The sequence below is a fragment of the Macrosteles quadrilineatus genome, unplaced genomic scaffold (assembly GCF_028750875.1).
Source record: "Macrosteles quadrilineatus isolate MER2022 unplaced genomic scaffold, UCM_ALF_1.0 Scaffold_3__2_contigs__length_128488019, whole genome shotgun sequence".
Lineage (NCBI taxonomy): Eukaryota > Metazoa > Arthropoda > Insecta > Hemiptera > Cicadellidae > Macrosteles > Macrosteles quadrilineatus.
The window spans coordinates 18,050,743-18,075,456 of NW_026542596.1; the positions used below are offsets into that span (position 1 = coordinate 18,050,743).

General features: G+C 32.7%; 1 protein-coding gene across 1 annotated transcript in view; it reads left to right on the plus strand.

Moving 5' to 3' along the window:
• Positions 1-21,778: 21,778 nt before the first annotated feature.
• LOC128988526 (teneurin-a-like) overlaps positions 21,779-24,714 on the plus strand; it is a 207,535-nt gene continuing 204,599 nt past the window's right edge. The window contains exons 1-2 of the mRNA XM_054409902.1: positions 21,779-21,926; positions 23,930-24,175. Of these exons, the coding sequence (XP_054265877.1) occupies positions 24,033-24,175 (143 nt within the window). The 5' untranslated portion in view covers positions 21,779-21,926; positions 23,930-24,032. The remainder of the gene's footprint in view (positions 21,927-23,929; positions 24,176-24,714) is intronic.

Sequence of the window (24,714 nt, forward strand, 5' to 3'; positions counted from 1 at the left end):
CTACTATGCCGACTGGTTTTTATTCACCGAAAAAGCCTAGTAGATACTACTTTCCCTATGTGATGTAGTATGTACTAGGGGTAGTACGAACTAGCATTTTATGCACCTGAAAGTCGTAGTTTGTACTAGGGGCTAGTACCAACTAGCATGTTTATTCACCGAAAACCGAGTAAATACTTCAAAAAGAAGTACGTACTACCAAATACTACCTTTTATTCACCTCACCCAATGATTCACTACAACACTTCATCGTTCTCCATCGACTTTGAGTCAAAATATTAACTACTACTTCGAATAAGCAACATTTACAACACAACAGCCCTTAGTGTAATAATAATATGTGTAACAAACATAACTAATAATTGTTGTCGGATCTTTAAAGCATGGATATTATTATCTTCACAATTAAACTAATAGTAGTTATGATGTGATGGATTTTCAACTTGTTCTTTGATAGTGTATTACCTTTTGTATATAATCATTATAACTATGTTATCTGTTGAATATATATTGACTTAATTCAAGAATGTTGTTTACCATAATATTTAATGGACTGTTCCTCCATCGACTGAATCACCCTTAAAACTCAGATATAGCTAACAAACCAAATACAAATAAAAATAAACATTAAATCTCCAACGGTCTCCATTCCAGACCAATACTGTACGTTTATGTACCAAAAAGAAACTTTCGCTCTGTGTGATGAACAACTATTTTCATCATACTGTGGAAATGGCCTTCTAATAATTTTTATTTTTATTTTTAGAGTGAATTGGGTTGGTCAATTAGTTCGTGACATGGTAGTAAAAAGCTCAACTCTCTTAGCTCTTTTAGTTATAAGAGAATTCCTTTGGATTTGCATCTCTTTCTCCATTAAGCATCAAAACTCGATGGAGCAAAAGCGAGGTTTTAATGTTTCAAAAACGTATTGGAATTTCCAGCTGTGTGATCACAAGGAATTCACTATCATGTGGTTTCCATAAAAAATCGTTGTGATAAAAATCGGCCTTTTTGGTTCCATCAGTTTTTTTCTTTTCCCTTTTGGAAAGAGTGCACTCACAGTACACTGTAAGCTATACAATTTAAAGCAACGATGGTAGTATTCATAGAGTATTGAATAGATAACATGTCAGTTTTGGCCCTTAGGAGAAGACCAGCTGGTTAAAGAACTCTAAGCTAGCTAAACAGTCAGAACCATGACGTGAAAAGTCTAATTATCAAGGACAGATGGGCCCAGATTTCAACAATCCAAAATTTGCAGACTTCTCAAGGTTGAAGCTGTAATCTTCTGATAACTTGGCGAGCACAATCCACATAGCTACAAGTACAAGTACAAGGGATATAAATAAATCTAGCAGCATGATTCATTGTTATTTTTCTAAATTTCCCCTGCAGTAAAATATTAACAAAATTACATCTATCTATAGACTTAAAACATTAAGGGTTTTCTTCTGTAACAACTCTTTTTCATCCGTTTTACTGAACCGATTTTTACTTGTTAGTGGTAATTTGAAAGCGTATAATCTAGCGGAGGGACGAATAGTAAGTTAAAAGGATATTCCATATAGGGCTTTACCCCCAATAGCGTTTTATTTATTTTTAGAGGTCGTATTCAAAGATCCAGGGATGACTTTCTCGCTTTCTTTTTAACTTTTTTAGATGTGAATTTCAATTTAATAACAGCTTATCCTTCAGTAAAATGTTTAACCACAGTCAATTAGTAAACGTAATATAAAACAGTTAAAGAAAAGGATTTAAGTAATGTAAGTATAGTAGCCTAGGGTAGTTTTAGTGATAATTGTAACATATTTTAGGTAGGCAAATCACTCTTTATGATGTATATAACTACAATTAACCAATTTAATTCATTTTAATTTTTCAGTTTTATCATTGACTATAAATAAAATACATTATCAATATTTTAATTCACCCAATAACCTTTATAAAACAACATAATCTTTATAAAAAAATTATTGTACTGCATTGTTCTTATTGGATCCCAATTTTGAACTCTATTCAAATGTGCTAGGCCCACGGGTCCCCACGTAATCTTTGTGTTTTAACAGTGAATGTTATGTTGACATTCCAAATTTCTTCACTTCTATTACTTGATGGATGTGTTGGCTGTAGGGTTGCAATGCGGGAGATTAGTTGTACGGTTTACCACCAGGGAGCAGCCCGTATGTCTAAATAGACGTTCCTGACATTACAAAAGAGATAATCAGCTCACTTGTCACTGCCAGAATAGGAGTGTTTTGTTACCAGTTGGATTTGATTTGAATGTCTAAGATGTGACTAACAAGCCTCTCAAAACATTTACTACTAAAGTTTGTTATAATACGAATCCCTCTTTTGGATTAAAACAACAATTTATATTTTTCATAAATGATTATGCTTATTTTTTACTCTAGCCGTATGGACAAGGACATAAAAGCATGTCTAAAACCCCCTTCAATCAATCCAAAATTCACATACAAAATTCAGGATATTAATTTTATAAAGAAAACCCTAATAGTATAGTCCTCATACAAACGATGAATCAAAATCCAATATCAACTGATAACTACATATTCCAGAACTTTTCCAGAAATTAATACTGTATTTTAGATAGTTAAATTTACATAAGTAGTAAAACATTTAGCAAACAAAACCTTTTCAGGTAAATACGACATCCTACTAATCCTACTAATAATATTATAAATGAGAAAGTTTGGATGTATGGATGTATGTTTGTGACAAGTAAACGCAAAAAATACTGGACGGATTGGGCTGAAATTTGGCATAATGATAGCTTACATTCCCGATTAACATATAGGCATATTCTTCTCTCGAAAATCCTTTCGGGCTCCGCCCCAGTGGCTCTGCAGTTCCCCATCTTAGCCTTATGAGTATTCATATTTAAAGGGAGTTAAAGAATTTAGCCAGCTATTTCAACTAAAAGATTTGGTTCTATGATATGCAAAAACATTACAAATTTACAAGATTTACCAACAGGGTGCAGCACATTATTTTTTTCATTATTTATGAAAACAGCTAATTTGAACTAAGCAGCAAAAAAAAACTGTGATAAGCAATGAGAACTGTCAATGTAGGATTGTTTACAGATGTGTTTATGATTTTAATTATAGGAATAATTTGTGATATTTTGCGAATTTTTAATAATCTATCTTTCTTAATAGGTGAAGTGGTTGAACATTATGGCTAAGGTAGATGTGTAATACTAGCCTATAGCATACAGTAAATTTCATTAAGACAATTTTCTCAAACCGTGTTTTCTCACATTGCAAACGCAAAGCTCGAGTATAACTGCAATAGGCATTTTATACTTATTTGCCAACCCCGTACGAAGGACGGGTACTCTGCTAGTAGACAATAAACTAATCCTTACAACCAAATAAATAAATGTAAAATTAATTTGTTTTTTTACAAATAACTATCTAGTTCTAAATCCATAATTAATAATACAGGAAAAGCAGGCGAACAACTTGAATCTAACAAGGGGACAAATGATTGCTATTACGAGGGCCACTTACCCGGTACAAGCTCTTATAGTTACCTTTTAATTGGATTATGTGTCTATTAAACAATTTCACACTTTGACTAATTGTTGCAATTTGTTTAGTTTTTTTTTTTTTTTTTTTCAACATAGTACACGTTTTTAGGTAAGTGTCCCTTTATTTATACCATATACAATTTAATTCAAGCCAAAACTACTTACTTACTATTTAATTATATATTTCACTTTTAAAACAGTACATTTAAAAAAAAAAAAAAAAATACTTTTAGAGTTAAAATATTTAGTTTAAAAGCGGTGTTTTACTTTTCACACGATATACTTTTTATTTCTTTAATATTTTACAATTTATTAATCCACAAATTGTTATGCATGTAATTGATTGTACAAATGGCGATTTTGCCGTAAATAAATAAACAATATCAACTGGTTAAAACATTCGCCATTATTTTAGAGAATTTCCCCAATAGGGAATAAGCTATTACCGTAGTACTCATGGTAAGACCTGGACCCAGGACCGATTTACTTTTTCGTTTTGAGGTCCCTAGAGACCAAAAACACCATCCATTCAAATTCATATGTATATATTTATATATATATATATATAGCCCATATATATATTATATGTATAAATATATTATATATATATATATATATATATATTTATGTATATATATATTTATATATGTGTCCGTTAGCGCGATAACTTGAGCAAAAATCATCCGATTTTGATGAAATTCTGAACAAAAGTGTAGACCTACGTTTATTCGAACGAGTTCGCGAACCAGCATGATCAGACTATGGGAACAGGGGTTTATGGGGGGTTTTATTGGGTAAAAGTTTAGCATTTTCTTTCCAAACCATTTTGTAGAGCTTAAAAAAACAAATAATTTAGTATACTGAACCGTTATTATGCGCCTAATGGTTACGGAGAAAATTTAAAAAAAATGAAAATTTAAAATTCCCATGTTCTTCTTATGGAGAATAAGTCAACTGTTGTAGTTCACTTGTTTATGAAAATATTTTGATCAAATTAGGAAAATGCATTCATTTCATAGGCGATTAACAACGATTAACATTTTACAAGAAAACACCTTTTTACCCTCCCTGTTGCAGTAAACCTAAGTACTCGTTAAACTAATGTTATTTAAATAGGGAATAAATGTGATATTTTTAAGGAGACATTTTAGTGTAGATCCAATCAGACAAATGGAAATTCTCTTAGTCTGCAGGTTTGCTGCGGCGGGGGTATTTTTTTTAATAACACGATTAGGGTTTTCTTTTACCTTTGATAACATGAAGTAGACCCTCCTTGAAATGCAACATTTATAAATTACAGTGTATTTTTACGGCAACACTAATTACTGTTTAAGACCAGGTAAGTGACGTCCAAGTGTTTGAATATTAATTTCCGGCTGGATGGGCCAGCTTATTGATTTCACCTCTAGACCGTTAGCGTCAACTTCTGATAGACTTTGAGGCCTTGAACCTAAATTAACATTTCAGTGGTATGAGAAACGGGGATTTACATGTACTTGGTACTAAAGTTTACGAGGTGAAGTTATGAATTTTAGAAGGTAAAAATAAAAAAAACCTTAACCTTCATATTTCACCTCTAACCCAACCTTCAACCGCATTTTGGTAAAATGTTCAACTTCATCTTAAAAGTTTAGGAACGGTTCTAGTCTTTACTGAAATATTTTCATGCCAAACCCTCTTAAAGTCGAACTTTTGCTCCATTTTCTAAAGGTTTTCTAGGTTCTACAGTGTTTCTAGGTGTTAACTGTTTCTTTTCACACAAATTGATTTATTGAAAAAAGAGTAATTTTTCTCATGTATGGGTTTCCGTGTGCTCCCACTATCTCCACGTTCCACCACCTACGAACCCAAATCTGTCCCGCCACCTCCGAATTCTTGAGTGACCCTTATAATCCCGTCACTGCCTGCGTTGTTAGCTGTCATTGCATCCACGGCTGCAAAGCCCCGTGGATGGAAGATTTTATGAAAATTTAACCCCGTGGGTTAGGTCAGGTTATGTTAGGTTAGGTTAGGTTAGGTTAAGTTAGGTTAGGTTAAGTTAGGTTTGGACGGAAAGTCTTAACGCAGGAAGTAACCGAGGATTATAGGGGTCACTCTGAAATTCGGAGGTAGCGGTACACGGAGGTGGTGGGACGCGGAGATAGCGGGAGGTAACCATGGGTTTCGATTCAATTTTGTCTGAAGTTCGGAACAGGTTGCAATTATATACAACAATATTCTAAAAAGTTTATTCTATTTTATATACGTCTCCCAATGAACTTTTTAACTGTTTGCTCTAGAGATTGGTAGCACTGAGCACTCAGTTTTGTTTATGACGTTATTCAGTAAAGACCACTGTCACTGACAGGGTTTGTCATCGGCCCTCCACAACTTTTATAAGCCAGCTCTCCATGTCGCTTGAAGAGCTTTTACAAGCTCTTCCCTAGCCTGACATGGTTTTTGTAGCTAAGCCTCCGATTCATTTTGTTTCTATAGTAAGCTACGCAAAGGTTTATTTGTATTTCAGAAAATAAATATCCGTTTAGTCGAATTCATGTATTTGAAATGGGTTACTTAATTTGCAAAGAGGATTAAAATATATATTTTGAGTTCCGTACAACTAAGTAACTAGGATAAAATCGTCTCTTCAAATAAAATATGTGAGGATTCACTTTAAAATGAATGTGACAGCATAAAGGAGTTTTAGCCTTTGAATTATTATTTTATAAGTTATTATTGTATTTATAAGACAAATAAGACAACTTGAATATAAGCTAAAGTGTTTACAGCGAATTAGGCCTACTGGATTAAAGATTTATACGGTAAGACACTTTCAGGGTTTTCAATAATCTATTATACAATGTTATTTATTCGAGTTTTCTTGTTAGATATGGGTACGGATTAAGCGAGTAGGATATCAACAAGTGTTTTCTCCTGTTGAAGGGTTGATAATTACCCATTGTCAAGACGACAGACTTGACACACGACACAACTTAGGCCGTCAGGCCCTCCTCCTCTGTCAATGTCAAAGTCAATGTCGACGTGTCAACCTATGTATTAATTACGTAAAGACTGTTTGATTGAAGGCATAATATATAAGTGCCCAAGTGATGTATGTTTGATGAATACACTTGAAAACTGTATTTATTGATTTATGGAGACTATACGTTTCTATCATATCTCCTTTAGTATATGTAAGTAATGAGTTTTTCTTCGACGTTATTTTAAACGCGTTTAAAAATTATAGCTGCTTAGTTAACTATTAGATTACTAATAAGTAATTCCCTAATAATCCAAAGTGAGCTGGTTCGATTCTGAAAAAAATTGGTAGCTATTTTGTTTAGCTGTTCTTGATTACGGCCCTGGCTAAACAAACAGCTGATCTTAGTCGGTTACGAACCTACACAGATCATCTCACTTATACAGGGTGAGGCAGTGAGAGCACCCCAATTTTCATTTCGTTGTCACACTAAGTAAAGCAACAATGAATGAACAGCTGTGCTTATAACATCAATTACAGTATGCCATTTTAGTAAACATTATGCCTGCGACTATTAACACTGAGATATTGGTGTGGAAACCTATTTTAAAAATAGCGATTCTTGTGCAAAAACCCAGAAATAGTTTGGTCCACATTCCATCCTTGGTCAACATGGCGCTTTTCCAGATTTGACAACAATGGTGAACTGGGTAAAATTATTTAGGATAACACCTTAAACCTTGTAAATAATCGGTGGGTGCCGCAAAACCTTTTGTACACCAAGCAAATGTTGAAAGAGTGCGAGACGCAGTATCTCGAAGTCCAAAGAGATTTTCCAGGAAGCTTTTGTTGTTGAAAGCTTAACGTTGGTTCTTTTTTTGAGGGGGAGTGAGGGTTATTCTAATAAGCTACTTGAAGTTTGAGGTTTTTCAAAATCGCCCTACATATTTGATTGAATTGAAGCTAAGAATCGTCCAAATACTTAAGTGATTCCTGAAGAAGTGCTGGAGGAGTATTTGATGGAGTTTTCAAGTGACTAAAAAGAAATGTCAAGTAGTACAAGGTCGTCACTTGCAATATTTTGTTTTCAAGAAATGGAAAAATTACGCTAAAATTACTAAAGATAAGCTTTGTTTTGATATGCTATTTATATCTATAGGGTGAACATTATTGAGTTTGGACTATTTATAAATTGGGGTGCTTTCATTGCCTCACCCTGTACTTGCATCTTGCATTCTTAGTCAGCCTAACTGAGCTGGAAGGCGATACTATTACAAATGTAATGAGATTTATATTCATGAAGTCTATAATAAAGTAATGCTGTAGTCATGAAGCCATGAAGGTCCTTAATTCTTGCCTTTTAGCTACATTATAATACCACCAGCCTATAGATTGAGTCCCAATATACTTTCCCTAAAAGAGAAAGCATGCCATCTTGATGCAATCAGAATTTAAAGTTATTGGATTTCACACCTGCAATGCGTTTCTTTGATGTAAATAAGTTTGATTTATGGATGTAAATGATTCTTGAAGTAAAAGAGAAATTCCAGGAAGGCAGGTAATCAGCTCCTTGCATTTCCGATAAACAAGCTCACCGGATCACTAACGAACCCGCCTTTAATCTGAGCCCTCCGTCAAATGTCAACATATTTGGTCCAACTCCCTTCTTGCCAGGCACCTTAAATTCGTAATTTATTTTCCGTTTCCCCTTGCTTTTAGCTTAGCTTTACTTCACAGTTATTAACTTGTTCAATTTTTACCCTAGGATATATCTTTCCATAAAGAGGTTTGGGACGGTTTCTACGACATCGCGTTGCATACACTTATTGGGTAAACATTAGGCAACTTTGTATCAATTTGTAACTTGCAGATATCAAACTGTCTCTAGCTGCACTTATTAGCAAAGTAGAATACCGTATTGCTTTCTTATATTTGACACTTAATGCATGTAATGAGGATATTTTATGTCGAATAACTTGTCCAAAGGAACTCAAGGAGTTATTACGACACGGTATTAGCGCTATTCTCAAGCTTTGCTCGTTAGTGCACTTTATTGGTGATAACAGATCATATAAAGTACAACAGTAACTGGAGACGTGATTCTGTAGCTTTATTTGTATCGAGAACACGGTCATTAGAGCAAAGTTGGTCAATTATTGAATCTTATTGTTACTCGTTAATTGTTCCGAATCACTGTAAACGTCCAAGACATGATTTGTCTAATAAACTACGGATATAGCTATTAGATTTGTTTTACCGTTATGTTATAGTTTAAGTCATTCCAAACGTAAAATAAAACTAACATAATAGACATAATTGAATCCAGTTCAAGCAAACCAAAACACAAACAAATAAAAAAACAGCTGGTAAACAATAGACTCAATATGATCTGTTTGAAGACAGTACCTGTAGTGAACTGTGGTTGCCTTCAATCCCAAAGGTTACCAGTTCGATCTAAGTAAGAATGGTTCTAGACCTATAGCTCATTTCGTGGGGCTATAACAATGAAAGTTTTCTTTTCACATTGCATATGCTTATAGCACAAATTAATGGCACTAACAATATGTCAGGTTGAACACCTCCCTCAAAAATATCAATGGCTTCAGAAGACTAAGATCAAACAAATGGACAATAAGGTAATAAGGCTACATTCATGGATGTAAACCTAGAAACCACAAACTCTACTTAGCTAGTGACAGTAATGGTGACATTTTGACTGTGATCATCGCTTTTAGAACTTCAAAGGCTATGATTACCTTTACGTCTGGCACGCAACCAGTGGCTACCCACACCCTTTACTATGGAAGTTTCTCGAATTAATGTTAAATTGGTTTCATTTTCAGTAATAAAGTAACAGATTAAATTTATAGTAAAAATAATATAAAAACTATTTGTTGGTTCTTGAAATTAGTTTTAATGATAGATCTTTATTAACTTTTTTATAATAATGAACATAGAAGGGAACAGTCCAAACCCTAGTCTTTTCACTAAATATAACAGATATTTTTATAAATACCTTTAATTAACCTAGGCCTATTAATAGCTTTAATCCGTAGTAAAGCTACACACCTGGCATTGTTTACCCATTAATTACACATTAAATCTTTATATAGTTGTAAATTTATCCAACTCTTCGAGTTTTTTTTAGATTGATAAACATTTACAGGAAAACGTAAATGTGTTTATATTTAAGATTATTTAATTTTTATTTAGAAAATCGCATGAAACATCAAAAAGATTCAAGAATTTACACTAATGCTTCCCAGCACTGCAATCCCTAGTGCAATGTAATTCCCGGGCAGATTCAGCAACTTTATTGATCCAGTTCAATTCAATGATAAAAACCAATAGATGTATATGAAACTTGAATTATATTCATAAAACTTCTTTACTTCTTTTAGACACCTTAGTGGTAAAAAAAACGACAAGGAAGTATCTTAGTTATTTTGTTTTGTAACATAGAGGATAATGTAGTAAAATCAATTGAGACTTAAGTAAAAATTTTATGTCAAAGCGGAATGCATGTAAATCTGAGTCTGATTATACATTCATTAGGGACCTAAAACTCGCTTATGAAAGGCAAAAGTTAACACAATATGATACATTATATTTTAATATTTTAGATATGGTTCACTTTAACTTTTACTTCCAGCTTAAGAATATAATAATGTGCTTCGCTCCGCTTGATCAGTTTTCAATTTATAACACATTTGTTCACTAATTTTATGGCCGTCATTAACACAGACATATGCAATTGACTGTAAAACAACTCTTCCTGTAGTTAATAAGTTATAATGAAATAGATACCCTAGTGGTTAACGTTATGAGTTTGGTTTTACCATTGACCATATTTTTTACCAAGGTTTCACCAAGGCCGAGCCGTGAAAGGTGTGAGTCTTTGTAGACATTAGACAGTTCAATGCTTTCTCAACATGAATGGTTTAGCTTTGACTATCAGCAGAGCCCCACATTGAACTAGACATTGAATGCACATGTTCAAACTGTAACCAGATTTAAAGTTAAAAAGGTCCTGTTACAGTCCAACCACTGACAGAGTAGTGCTGTTGGCATGTTTTCGTATACAACAAAATGTTGCTAAACTGCAATCTTACTGAATATACTATCAGTTAAACTATAATGTTGTTGCTAAATCTTACTACATTTTGGTAAATTTCAAACCATTACATCAACTATGACATTATCAACTGTCATATCAAAGCTTCAAATGTAGCAAATGTAGCATTCATCACTATATGGGATTCATCTACAACTGCTTTCATTCTTCCTGTAATCTTTAAAAGTTACTTGAACAGTAGGAGTTTTCAATCATATGTATAATACTACGTGGTTAAAACATCACATGAATGTATGGGGAACTAAGTATATATAATTAAAGTAAGAAATCATTTTATTGAAAGATCTTATGTCTCATTTATGATTTTATTATATTTTTTAATTTACCGGTTACTTCTTTGGGTATTTTATGTGTCAATCTCTTTAACATTATAGTTTCCTCTACGATTATTAGAAGATATATTTGAAAAACATAAAATACAACCTGCATCTTCCGTGAAAGTCTTTTAACAAAAGTACTTATTAAATACTCTTGCAATAATTCCTCCCTTACATTTACTGGTTTCATTTTAAACCGAATCATTCAAATATTTTTCTCGTGTTCTACATAACGTAAAAAGCATCTGAAGAAAGATTCTTATCAGTTGCCCCTAACCATAACCATGTTTCGTGATCTGCAATAGGTTTTCGTTCGGAAATGGTTCTTTGATTCAATAGATTACTGTAAACAAGATGGACTTGTCACCGGATATTCATCTTAGATGAAAATTGAAATATTTTTTTGTGCCTAACGACTCCTTCAAACCTTTTAACACGAGCGTTAGTTGTGAGTTTAATATCCTTGCAAAAATTGGTTTGTACTGTTTCATTTAAATATCAAACTAAACTTTCTCTGCAAGTTCTGACTCTATTAAGTTTGATTTTATTTAGTTGTGTGTATTCTACGCCATTTTTACATGGAGCTGACCGAACCTTAGTCTAATGAACAGCTAATCATATCAATGTTGCTAGATAGCATTAATTGATGGCTTAATCACAAATTGAATATGGAGTCGGAAGGTTTAGACTTTAGACTTAACTTTCAAATTAAATTAAACACTACAAACCCTAGGCTAGTTCGTTAGTTAAAAATTATAAAAATCTTATAATACTCCTCCATATAAATACTTAATATGATAAATATAAAAAGAAATCCAATATTAATTAGATAGAACAAGGTCAAAATGTTTTAAATACTAAGCTATTTTTTCATTTTTTACATTTAAAAATATTTGTTGAAGATATGTTTAGTTAGGATTATGTCTAAGTATTGCTTCGATTTAAAATGTGTTTCGACAATTTCTGTGACTACAAGACCGTATTTGTCTTTAATTATGTGGAATTTTGAGCAAAGGGAGCTACAAACTTCCCCCAACGTATGTTAAGGTCTTGTCATGTACACAATAGGCAATTATACCCCCTGGGGTATGAATTTTGTTGGCTTGTTAAAAAATGACAAATCACTTTAATTTAATATAGCACTCTATTGAACTTAATACCATAAAAATTATTTTAGTAGTTGGTGCAATTTCTTTCGTTTAATTGTTTCTTAAACAATATTTTCACCGATTACTCTTTCTATGTTGGCAAAGATAATGTTTTTAAAAGAACATTTTTATTATTGTAAGATTGTATTGCCTTAGCTAATCCAATGTTGTAGCTACTGCATTCTTAGTTAACAAAATTGTAATATTTGCAATTCAACGATACGCATACAAGCATTTAATTCAACATAACTTTTAGTACAAGTATACGGATTGATAATGGAAAGTTCAGACTAAAAATGTTATTACACAAAGTCTAGGAATGTATTACAGTATTTGGAAAGTGTTACAACTACAATTTAAACGTATATCTTACAAACTGTCGCTCAATATCGTCAAATCACAGACAAGAAAGCCATAACAAATATTGCGAAAAGTAATAAATAAACAAAAAAACTGTTGTATTTATATTTTAGTCATCGGATTGTTTCAAACACTCTCAGAACTTATATATGAAAGAGTACAAATAAACACATAATTTCTAATGATAAAACAAACCTTAATTAACATTAATACAAGGTCAAGCATTGCCTATCATATGAATATTGAAACTTAATGCTGTTAAAAAATTTTAGAGACTGATTATTTTGTTTTGTAACACTAGTACTCAATCTTTCAATCGTGTTTGTGATTGAGAAACAGGATCTCTTATATTAATACGTGAGGGCTGTTTTTTTGTGAACAAAACTCCTCCGTTATTTCTGGACCGATTTTACCGTTTGAGGTGTCAAATAATTCTTCTCAATTCGTAGTTTTGCATAAAGGTTTTAGAATTTAAAATCTCTTACCCTTAAGGGCACGAGACGCTCTCAAAGGTCGCATTTTCCCCATAATAATTACATTGAAAACAAATTTAAAAACAAAAACAGCTGTATATAAAAATAAACCCACCAGCTTTTGGGGAGTAAATATTGATGTTTGTAATATTTAGGAGGTTATAAACAAATCGAAACAGTTAATCAGTTTTGTTGGAAGAACAGAATATTTCTTGAATTTAAAGGAAAAATATTGAAAACATGAGTAGAAGACAATTAGACCTAATAGGATAAACGTACATATGACAAGAGTAGAGGAGAGGCCTGGTCTCACAGTAAGGAATCCAGGTACACAATCACTTTGGTGAAATGAATCATTTTTGCCAGTTATGCTAAGCAACTTATTTTGGAAGTAAAAAAAAAAACATGAAGAATATACACTTCATGTTGTCACAGTGGTAAAGTAAACCTACCCAAAGTCAGATCAAATAAAAATAAATACATGCAAAAATTGTGTACTGGTAATAGCTTTAAGTCGGGGAACATTTGTAAAAAACACTAAAAAATAAGGCCGGGTCCAAAAAATGCTAAAATATTTTTACAAGAAGCGTTTATTATTTCAAAGTGCTATTAAATAGCGAGAGTATTTCAATTAGTTACATAAACATTTAGTCGGGTCTTCGAAACTCATAGAAAATTATGACTGTTATTACTGTAGTTTTAAAATAACTTCTGTATATTACCGGTACTTGACAATTGCTCGATTTCGAGCAACAGGTACACTAGTATACATTAAAATCAGCACAATACGTACATTTTTTAAAATGAAACATGCTACAAATATTTGTCAAAATAGGTACTCTCCATAGGCTTCAAGGTAAGATGTTTAGGCCTACTTGACTGTGTGACTGCCAGTGACGACACCCCTAATCCAACCCTTTATACCCTTTGAGTGTTGAGGGTTCTTGCCAGTTTCCCCCCAATGAAGACAGCACTCTTCCACCACACACTTTTGATAAACTATTAGCTTTGCATCAGACGAAAGATAAAAGAGCAAAGAGTTTCTTTGTTTAACAAGATTACAACAACCCAGGTTTTCTTGGTTAAATTGGTATTTGAAATATTACTTGAGTTATGCAAGGTTAAAATACTCATAACTTTTTAGTTTGAGCAAAATTTTCCACGGGAAAAATGCAAAACAACAATAACAGTCATTAAATGTCCCTATTGTAATATATTTTTATCATTATTTAGTTGTGTCCAATTTATTATTATGGGATAATCCGTTAAAACCAGCTATTTGCCGTAGGTTTACAAATAGCTTTATATTTTAGTAACTAATAGCTCTAGAGTTCTTAAGAAAACACGTTATATAAAATTATCTGTAAAATATAACTTATTAATAAGCTAAGTATAATCAAGAAACCAAAAACATGCAGGAATTCCATGAAGTGTAATTTTGTCACCTGTCCTGCAAACAAATATATTATAAACAATTAGGTAAAAAACCAATGTGAAAAAAACTAAATTAAAATAGTTTGCAAATAGTCTTTGTTTATTTAAAATATTTTATTTTAATGTACCTTTTTAAACAATACTAACGTTCTTTTAAGATTCTTAAATACATTTGAGTTATTAATATGTGTCAACCTCCGATTATTTTGTAAAATGATATAGTTTTCCCTCAAACGAGGGAAAAAGATTATATCATTTATAGTGATATAGCTGGATCGGTGAGTGGATGTAATGCTCGCTTGGTAACGATAAGGCTTGGTTTGATCCAGAGAAATGTCATTAAATAATTTATAATAGTTTGAAAAGGACCTGACTGCCGTTGATCAGAATATCAACTCTGAATTTTCTTGGGTAAATAACCAGGTGACAATCGTCAGTCAGTAATAAATCTCAGAGCATCTCAATAATTTGTTTATCCCCATCTAATAAAACGCAAACCGTTTATTTGATTTTCCACCAACCGAATTCAAGCATGTGTTTTATGTTCAGTTCAATCCTTATTGTGTAATAACACTTGGAATCTTGGTGTTATGCTGTATGACTATTTTACTTACTTTTATTCTAAAAAATAAACTTTTAAATACTACAAATTGGGTTAGGGAAGTGAAAAGAAAGACTAGTCATCTCCTCATTAACTCACCGTATGTCAACACCTTGCCTTCAACAGAGATGGTCAAGTGTCGGCTCCTCTAGTCTAGGATATCAAAGTGGCATTATTTAACAAACCATTTAAGTGCATATGACTTAATAGTTACTGAGTTTTTTATTCGGGGAATAAATAAATGATAATTTATTGTAATAATAGCATATGATAAAGTAATTCGGCTAAAGTTGAATTAGGAGTATTAGATTCAATGTTGTAACTGTCTACTTTACTTAACTTTTACACTTGGAGATCTCTAACTGGTTGCTAAAACATTGATGAATTTACGATATTTTCTAACAAAATTGGATTTTTAAACATACCAAACTAGTAGAGCAAAGCAATAATGTCCTGGACTGGTATGAAGTAGTATTTATAGCTTGAAGTGGGCAAGTCAAGTGTTTAACACTTGAACATGCATCGTCCTCTATCGATGACATCCTAGCCATCAGCTATTAGGTTTCAACATCACACTATCACTCGACCACGTGTTTTCAACATCCTTAACTCGATTACTACTTTGTCTTCATGTTTTTACTACTGTTAATATTATTCGTTTAAACGAGTATATAAAAGTACGTCTTTCAACAGTTCTCAATACATAGAAATACTGAAAATATTAACAAGACGGAAAAATGTAACGAAAGATGTCATTACGATAGTTTTATAGAGAAACTCATGTCATCATCAGATCCATTTGGAGACTGAGACAATTTAAATAGGACCCATATTGTTGGTCGGGAATTCATATAATGAGTTTTAAATTATATAAGTTATATAATCGTAATAAATTCAATGCATTCATAATTTGTTTCCTAACACACTACTTCCTCACACTACTTCTTACACACTACTTCTTAAGACACGAGCTTGGGATTGTTTTTTCACATTACTTCAGGGTAGACCTAGGGGTTGCGGCATCATCACTTAGATAAAATCCATTGGTGATTTGGTGGGTTTTGAACCTGGAACCCCAGGGACCGAAGTCCCGTGATATAACCACTACACCAGCTCGCTCCACAAAAGCATACACATTAGCCCTACCTTAAATTAAATTGAGCTAAAATGGGTCGACGTTAGACCAGAGTACAGTGTATTTAGCATTATCTTGCAAAAAGATATACGAAATTACTCACACATAGATCAACATAAAAAATCCCCAAAGGTCTTCCATTAACGTAAATCCAACATTAACATTAAACATTCATCATTTTTAACTACATTACTATGCTTTAACTCCATTACTTTATTACTTAGAGTGAAAGCAATGAGACATTACTGTAAGTGCGTTCCAGGGTAAAGGGTGCGGGTAGCCACTAGGTGCTGCCTAAAGGTAATCATGGCCTTTGAAGTCCTAAATGGGATGATCACGGTTAAAATGTCACTATATTAGCGTCACTAGCTAAATGAAGTCCGTAGTTTCATTGCTTAGCAAATAATTTAGACGACAATCGGTAAAGTAAGTAAATGAGATTTAGTTTTTACTCTGTCATTGTAATCTATTGCGAAATATGAAGAATTTTTCATCCCCATTTACGTTTGAGATTTCCGATTTAGCCTTTTTGTGTTGTTCTTTATTTTATTTAAAATAATTGTATAACGTACGCTGTACTTTTTGATTGCCATGACTGAGGGAGAAGAATTTAGAATAAACTGATTTATTTTATTTGTTTAGAATATTTTTTTGGATTGTGACAAAAAATTATATGAAATATACTTTATTGGAGGTAGGGGTTATTCCTTACAAAAATAAATACTTTAAACGTACTTACAATTATTAGAAACAGAAATGTATTGACTAGTCCGTCGAATATCCTGCTTTTTTGCAGGAAAGCAATATGAAGACACTTTTAAGACACTAGAAAAAGATCAGGTTGTTTAGCAGTGACGAACGAACAGCGAAGTGGGTGATAAGTCTAGGCAGTTATTAGCCTTTGGTGGCACAAGGGGGTTTAGAGGGGGGAAACGCCCCTGGCAACGTCTTTGAGGGCTTGAAATCTCAAAAAGACTCCCCTTTAAGAAGGGATGTCAGCAGCCCTTGGCTAATTGCGGCTTTTCTTAAGCCCTTGGGTCGCGGATAATTTAATGAATTGGAAAAATTTAAATAAGTGTAATGATCTGTTATTACTTTTGGATTGCGATTAAAGTGAAATATCATTGATGAGGGTGGCTTGAAAGTGAGTGTATTTTTATATTGCGATGTATACAGTTTATTACCTTTCAAAACTTCAAATCTGTTGTAAGCTGGATTTACAAATAAGGAATAACTTTTCTACATTTTTAATTCTATCACTAATAGAAGAAGAGTTGGAATGTTTGTATGTAATGAAATGCTCAGAACTAAAAAGAATCCACCGACTGAAAGAACTTTCCAATGGATGAACTAAAATATTTCGCAAAGTAATTTTTTGTTTAAATTGACATCATTAACACACTATAAAAAAACCGCAGCCGTAGCAAACCTGCTGCCTAAGCAAACTTTCGTTTTCTGGTTAAATGTACACTAAAATATTTCTTTAAAAATGTCATATTAATTTAGTTTCTTTAGATAAAACGAGTAAATAGGTTTTCTGCTATAAGTAAGGCATAAAGTGTATTTTGATGTTATGTATTATGTATTAGTTAAATTTAAATATATTATTATGAAATAGGAAAATGTCTAAACCGGGTTAAATTAGATCTAAAAACAAACTAACTACAACAGTTTACTTATTTTCCATTCGAATTACATTGGACTGTTTAATTTAAAGTTTTTTTTTTTCTTTAAACTTTTTCCCGTAACCATTTATTGGCCAAAAGTGCCCCAATTTACAAAATTATTTGTTTAGCTCAACAAAATAGTTTAAAAAGAAATTGGTTTGGAAAAATAAATTTTACCATGTATTTAAAATCTTATTAATCAGCGTTATTAAAAAATGTTATACTTTTTTACAGTTAGATCTATAGCACTCTAAATATCTTAAAGCTCAGATCAGGGCCATACGTTGGTTCGAAACGGAAATTTACCCATAGTAATAATGGGTTTGTAGATTTGTTTTGTTTGTATTATCATCTAATGTGGTGTTGTTGTTTTACATGATGGAACTACGTGCTGGCATCTCATTTAAACTATTACAATTTTTATTATAACTTATTCGTACCGTTTCAATACAGTTGTGGTTATTGAAATAATGATTTCATAATTATTTCCTAACTAACTCATATGATTCTTGGCCCAATGTTTAATTTAATTAAAAATGATTAAGATTCACACAAATAAAAAACTGCAACAATATTGATCAATTATTGCGATTTGATTTATTTCTTCAAAATAGTGGTGACCAGGAAAAACGAGCCCTTATAACGATCAGAAGGGACAGAGAACCTGTCTTATAGGGCTGGTATAATAAGTTTGGCATAGGGCAGGATCCCATTGATAGAAGATGAATGCCCAGACGGTCAAGAATGGACATGTCAGAGGAGGGGCGCAAACATGTGCATCTGTGAAAACATTCCAACTGGTCCATCTGGGCTGAAATTGTATTCTTTGCTATTCTATTGTAAAGTGTTTCACTGAGTTTATGAATTATGTTCTAAATAGTTATTATTCAATTTTTAATATTTATTTAGTAAAAAATCACGTTATAGGCCAACATCACAATTTCCTTATGAAGTTTATAAAACTCCCAATGGTGTGCAACTATTTCTCAGAAATGTAAAAACAAAACGTAACATGTTTCACTAAAAAGTTTAAACATTTATATTTAGGCCTAATAATTAAGGAACTGTTTGGCAAACGATGTATCTTACACAGAATATATGAGAGCAAAACTTTCTTCTTATTCTTATATTGTAGTACAAATACATCGTCTAAATTTTTTTTTATTTGAATGTTTGCGAATAATTATTTCTTTCTTTAGAAGTTATCTCTGTTGTTTTTGTTTTGTAAAAGTGCCGTGAAGTGTCAGCCAATTAAAAAAGTAAACGATTCATGTACATAAGCAAGACTAAACATAAGCTTCCATACTAAGGATTTACATCAACACAATTTGTATGTAATGTTTCAAAACTATTTCTTTAAAAATTATTTGGGAAATGTATTAGCCTATCTTTATGTCTTGTTTCTGTTCAAACACTAGGTGAAGTATTCTTATTTCTAAACGTTTGGGATCAATGAGAAAAGATTGGTCTACTTTTATATATTAAGTTATTAATATTATTGATTTATTAATGACGAAACTATAATTTTCATGAAAACTACACTAAATGTATTTACACGATTAATGTAAATATATATGTACATTGCTTATTGAAATTTGTGTTTAAAAGGCGATAATTTATTATTTGATGAAGTTTGCTAAAATAAGCCAACTTATAAATCTCATGTATTTGCATTTAATTCATTATCACTTAAAAATGTAATCCGTAGAATGATTAGTCGTGAAAAACTGTTTTTTTTTTAGTTTTAATGACTTATGGTTTTTTTTCAAGGACCTGAATTATTGAATAAATAATTATTGCCAGGAACGTAAATAATCTTCTTGAAACATGGTTAGAACAATTTAAAATTTTACAAAGACACGGACCTATGTCCGTGACTTGTGTCGTATTTTGTTTTGTCCTCTTAGCAGATGTTGTCTCTTTTATTGGTATATAAATGGGTTCATATTTGTGCTGAGCAAGAATTCCACAATTTGGGTATGAGACAGGCCGCAGGCGTTCAGTGGCTTCAAAGCTGGAATGTCAAAGGCATGTAGCCTATCCTCTTTGGTTACGGCTCTTTAAAATTTAAATTAATCATTATTTTAATTTTTATTCATCATCAGTAACCAAACAAAATAAAACCGTCTTCGAAATACATCTTTTATATAACGCATATCACTGTGAAATAAAAATGGTATAAAACTGGATTTAATTACTAGTACATTGATGATGATACAAAAAACTAAATTCGTTAGATTAAAATGAATTAAATTTGTAAAAATAAAAGCCAAAGAGCATGAGATTAATTTAAAATATGTTAGATATTTGAGAGTAAAAATGAAACCGCACTAAATTGGTTTAAAAAACAGTACATTATTAGCTTTTGGACAGTACTTTCAAAAGGTTACATTAAAATTGAATTAACTAATGTCGGTTTGATAAAAAAATCTAATAACTCGAACAGTTGTAAAACACCATTCTCGTTACTGTAAAACCCTCATAATATTTGTCTAGAGTTGAATATGAACAGCTCTAAAATGCTTTGAACGTTGAAATTGTTGATAAAAGGGATTGAATATGTTTTGGGAAAGCATCTTGTAAAAACATCTGTTTCGATAATTTTATACATGCTATTACGTTTCATAATTTTGTAGTAGAGACTTTGATAAGATTCAACCTTCCAAAATTTTCTAGCTAGATCATCTCTTGAAGATTAAAGTATTGCTATGGATGTTCTATTGTAATCCAAACGATTAAATTTTTAAATATTTACTTCACTTATAAAGTTTTCTAACTTTTAAATGTATGTGATAGCAAAACTTCTATTAACACTTCTGTTACTATTAACTGGGTGCAATTTAATAATAAAAATTAATAATGGTTTCTAATCAAGCTGGTGACACAACAAGTTTTATGATATTAGGTCCCTAGTATTTAATAGCACTAATTGCTCTGCTCGTGCTTCGCTACGGGATGAGAATGCAGAAAAGAATAACTCGGGTTTTAAAATCTTCTATAAGAAACAGTTACAACACACTAACCATGAAACAATATGCAAAGCTTAATCGTACTCATTGATTATTTAAATGCAGATTTATTAATGTATTAATCGTACTCATTGATTATTTAAATGCAGATTTATTAATGTATTACCATCACTTTACATAGTGTATTGCATTTAAATACATGCAAAAGTCTAATTCATTGACGACATGGCACCAAGAAACAAATTTAATTGAATAGCAAAACGAAGCATAACAGCTGGGTTAGTAAATTTTCTTCATAAGAAATACATTGGAATGTTGATGGCCTGTGGGGCAAAGCCCGAGGACTTTTATTACATGAATTGGAGAAAGGGGGCTTCTACACAAAAAATACTTAATTTTGACGGATCGTGTGTAAAAATCCATCCATTATTAACGGAGGAGTAGTGTTTCGTAGAAATCGCCTTCACGTATTATATATAAGGATTGTGGCTGCTTATTAATTTTTAGCAAACCATTATTTTCACTGTGATGTCCAGCACATTGAACTGACAAATAGTTTTGAGAGAACTGGGATTAGCAAATACAATTTCCAGAAATCCATTACCATTCCATTGACCAACAGTATGTTTCTAAGTAGGTTTATAATGACATAGCCATCATTTAGAGTAGCCAACTACAAAACAGACAAGCTTTTAAAACCAGCTATTTGCCGTTTGGCAAACATGAAAAGATTCAGACAATATCAAATAACGGGGTCGCCCGAACTGTTGTCCTTTTATCTAACAGAACCGCGGAAACAATATTTCACTAGCATAAACGCCTTTCTTCGGTGGTGAGGAGGTTTTAATCACTTCCGTTCTAAGACAAAGCCGCACTGTAATGAAAATTACTCGCCCTCTACCTTAGATTACGTTTTTATAAGCGAAGAGGGGTTTGTAAGAGATTGTAGACGGCCCGCAGCATCCGTGTGTGTGCGCGTGCGTGCAACCTCGCCCAGGGGTGGTTGGGGTGATGGGGTGGTGGGAGCGAGGAGCGACAGTCGTGGTGCCGCTCTCAGTCGTGTGGCAGCGCTAGTGTCCTGCTCCTGCCACTGTCATGCCAGTTGTGTCTGTGAATGTCCTTGCTGTAGTGTCCTGGACTGTGTAATATCCCTCCGCGATAAGGAACGTCTAAGTGTAAGGCTTCGCACACCTGTGTCTAGTGTTAAGTGTACCAACGTGTTACAACCCTAGTGATAACCGCCCGAGTTAGATCATGCGATTATTCAAATTCGTGATAAGCATCGATATCTGTGTTGTATATCGATCTAGATTACTTCAAGTATGATATTTCGGATATCCGAAAGTGTTTAACCTTTTTAAGCTATAAATATCGATAGCTCACGCAATAACATTAATTCGTGATAATCATCAATATCTGTTTTGTATAGCTAGATCATCCTAAGTATGATAGTTCGGATTTCCGAAAGTGTTTACGTTATGTATCGTAGTATTAACCACCCAAGTTAGCTCACGCGATCGTTCAAATCCGTGATAACCAACTATATCCCTTTGCCATGTCTATAGATCAATTGTATAAGTATGATAGTTCGGATATTCGAAGGTGTTTGTTTGATCAACCACGCTCACGCACTCTAACTGGTGTTCCATTGGTAATGACCATTGATATATCCTGTTTATCGATCGATTTTATCCTAAGTACATAATAGTTCGGGTGTACGAAGGTGTTTGTTTGATCGATCAACGCTTCTTAGTCTCCTTTCCTATAACAAGATTCCCTGTCTCCTTATAGAAACATGTTATCATATTTCGTGTCCTATTACCAACAGTAACAAGGGTGTGTTTTCTTTGACGACATAAATTGGCTGTTACCCTTTACTAGTGGCGGTGTTTGGCGGAAACAAAAGACATAACATTGGTATAATTTGATATTGAGTAGGAAGTAAAATATATGTGATCTTTTTATTTTATAAAAATACATGCATCAATGTATGTATAGGATTCTTAATTTACATATCATTTAGTGTTTGATAAATATGATTACTTTAAATATATTATTTACAATTTTAAAATGTTTATTCTGCGTGAACGTTTTTGTACAAAATAATTCTGTGAGATTTAAAGTTCCTGTGATTTTAGTTAGAAACCAAACTAAACCTTATTCATTTATTGTTTAGTATATGACATAATATATTTTTGCCATTACTTTAAAATTTCCTCTACGTACTGTATGCTTTCCATTTAGGGGAATAGAATTAATTCTCGTAACGTATTTTTAGTATAGTACTTATTTACGGTATAACATGATTTAATACAGAATAATTTAAAACTTGCCATCACGTGACCGGTACAGGAATAGTATTACACTTTTACAAAATAAGTTTTTTAATGTCTCAAACTTATATAGCGTGGATATGTAATTTCTAACGTCAAAACTAAGTTCACTTGGTCCCAAATTCCTGTATAATCAATTATTAAAATTACGTCATGTTAATCTAAAAAAAGTTAAGTTCTTCCACCAATGTTTTACAATACTTATTGTTGGCTGTTTATTCATCTTATGTAATAGTTCTCTTAGGCCTACGTTAAACTTCCTGGGAATAGATTCCACCACATATTTTAACTTTCCTTAGGTCATATAAAGTGGGTTTCACGTTTGAGTTAATTTTGTGATTTCCGATTAGTTAAAATATAAATACTAACTATTAACTTGGGTTGAATACTCAGTTGCTGTCCGACGTAAATTGATCTATGGAATAAATTTATGGCCTAACTGTATGTATTTAAACAGTTAGGCCATGTTAATCGCGTATTGAAATTTACCCATGTACATATCGTATATGGGGTCTTGCTAATACCATATTGTTTCATTTTTTACAAAGGCCTACGTTCTACATATGTTTTAATAATCACTGCTTCAGGTTCTAGACAGAAATTAGTTTTTTTTTTAACGCAAATGGTACTTTGTTGTAGAAAACACTGAAGTAAATCGATCCACCTCCTTTTTGGAGGTGCTTGCGACTAGCCCGTGTCGTGCCGAAGTCTGAGACGCTCATCAATAGGGTACAACTCACTTTTTAAGGGTAAAATATTGATAAATGAACCAAACCCGTTTTTCCAACGACCCTAAGATCACTTTAGCCCTTGGTGTGTGAAGCCTTACTATCTACCAACCCCAGGTGTGCCATGCGAGGCTCCAGTGCGCGCCGACCCTCCGCTTCCAGTGACTGCGATCGCGAGTCTGTGTGTTTGTGAGAACTGGCGAGCCTCAGGGTATCCTCCATGTACCAGCACCAACCCCAGAACATGTATGATCACCATACCCAATACGGCACCCACGGTCATAACCACGGCCACCATGGGAGCCATGACTACAACCAGCCCGAGGAACAATACACCCCTCCCCTGCCTAGGCGCAACCAAAGGTATGTGTTTGTGTGTGTGTGTGTGTGTTCGTGTTTGTTACGGTACTGTGTAGTATCCAAGTACTTCTGAGTACAGTACTTTTGAGTACCATCTGAGTATCCTGCACTGAGTTATAGCAATAGGAGGTAGCCGGTTCGATTCCAATAAAGGTTGTGGGTTGACTGGACCCAGCTACCCTTGATAAACGGTTCTGAAAGGTAAAACTGCTGATATTAATTATGGAATAGTCTTATTTTTCTATTTAAATACGCATAATTTATTTCTGCCTAAAATTAGTGATAATTAATCATACACTTAGAATACCAATTTAATTCATTAAACTTAGGTGTTTATTAAATAGTTTTAACAAATTATTAATTTAGCTTAGTACCTAATGGAAAAATGGGTTTATATTGTTTTTAGAACGGAAGTATAACCAAAATAACCAATAGGTTTAACCAATGTAACCACCTTGTCTCTGAGTGAGTTATACATTTTCACTAATAATTGTAAAGTTGCTCATTCACAGACATAATAATTTAAAAAGAAAACAACCAAA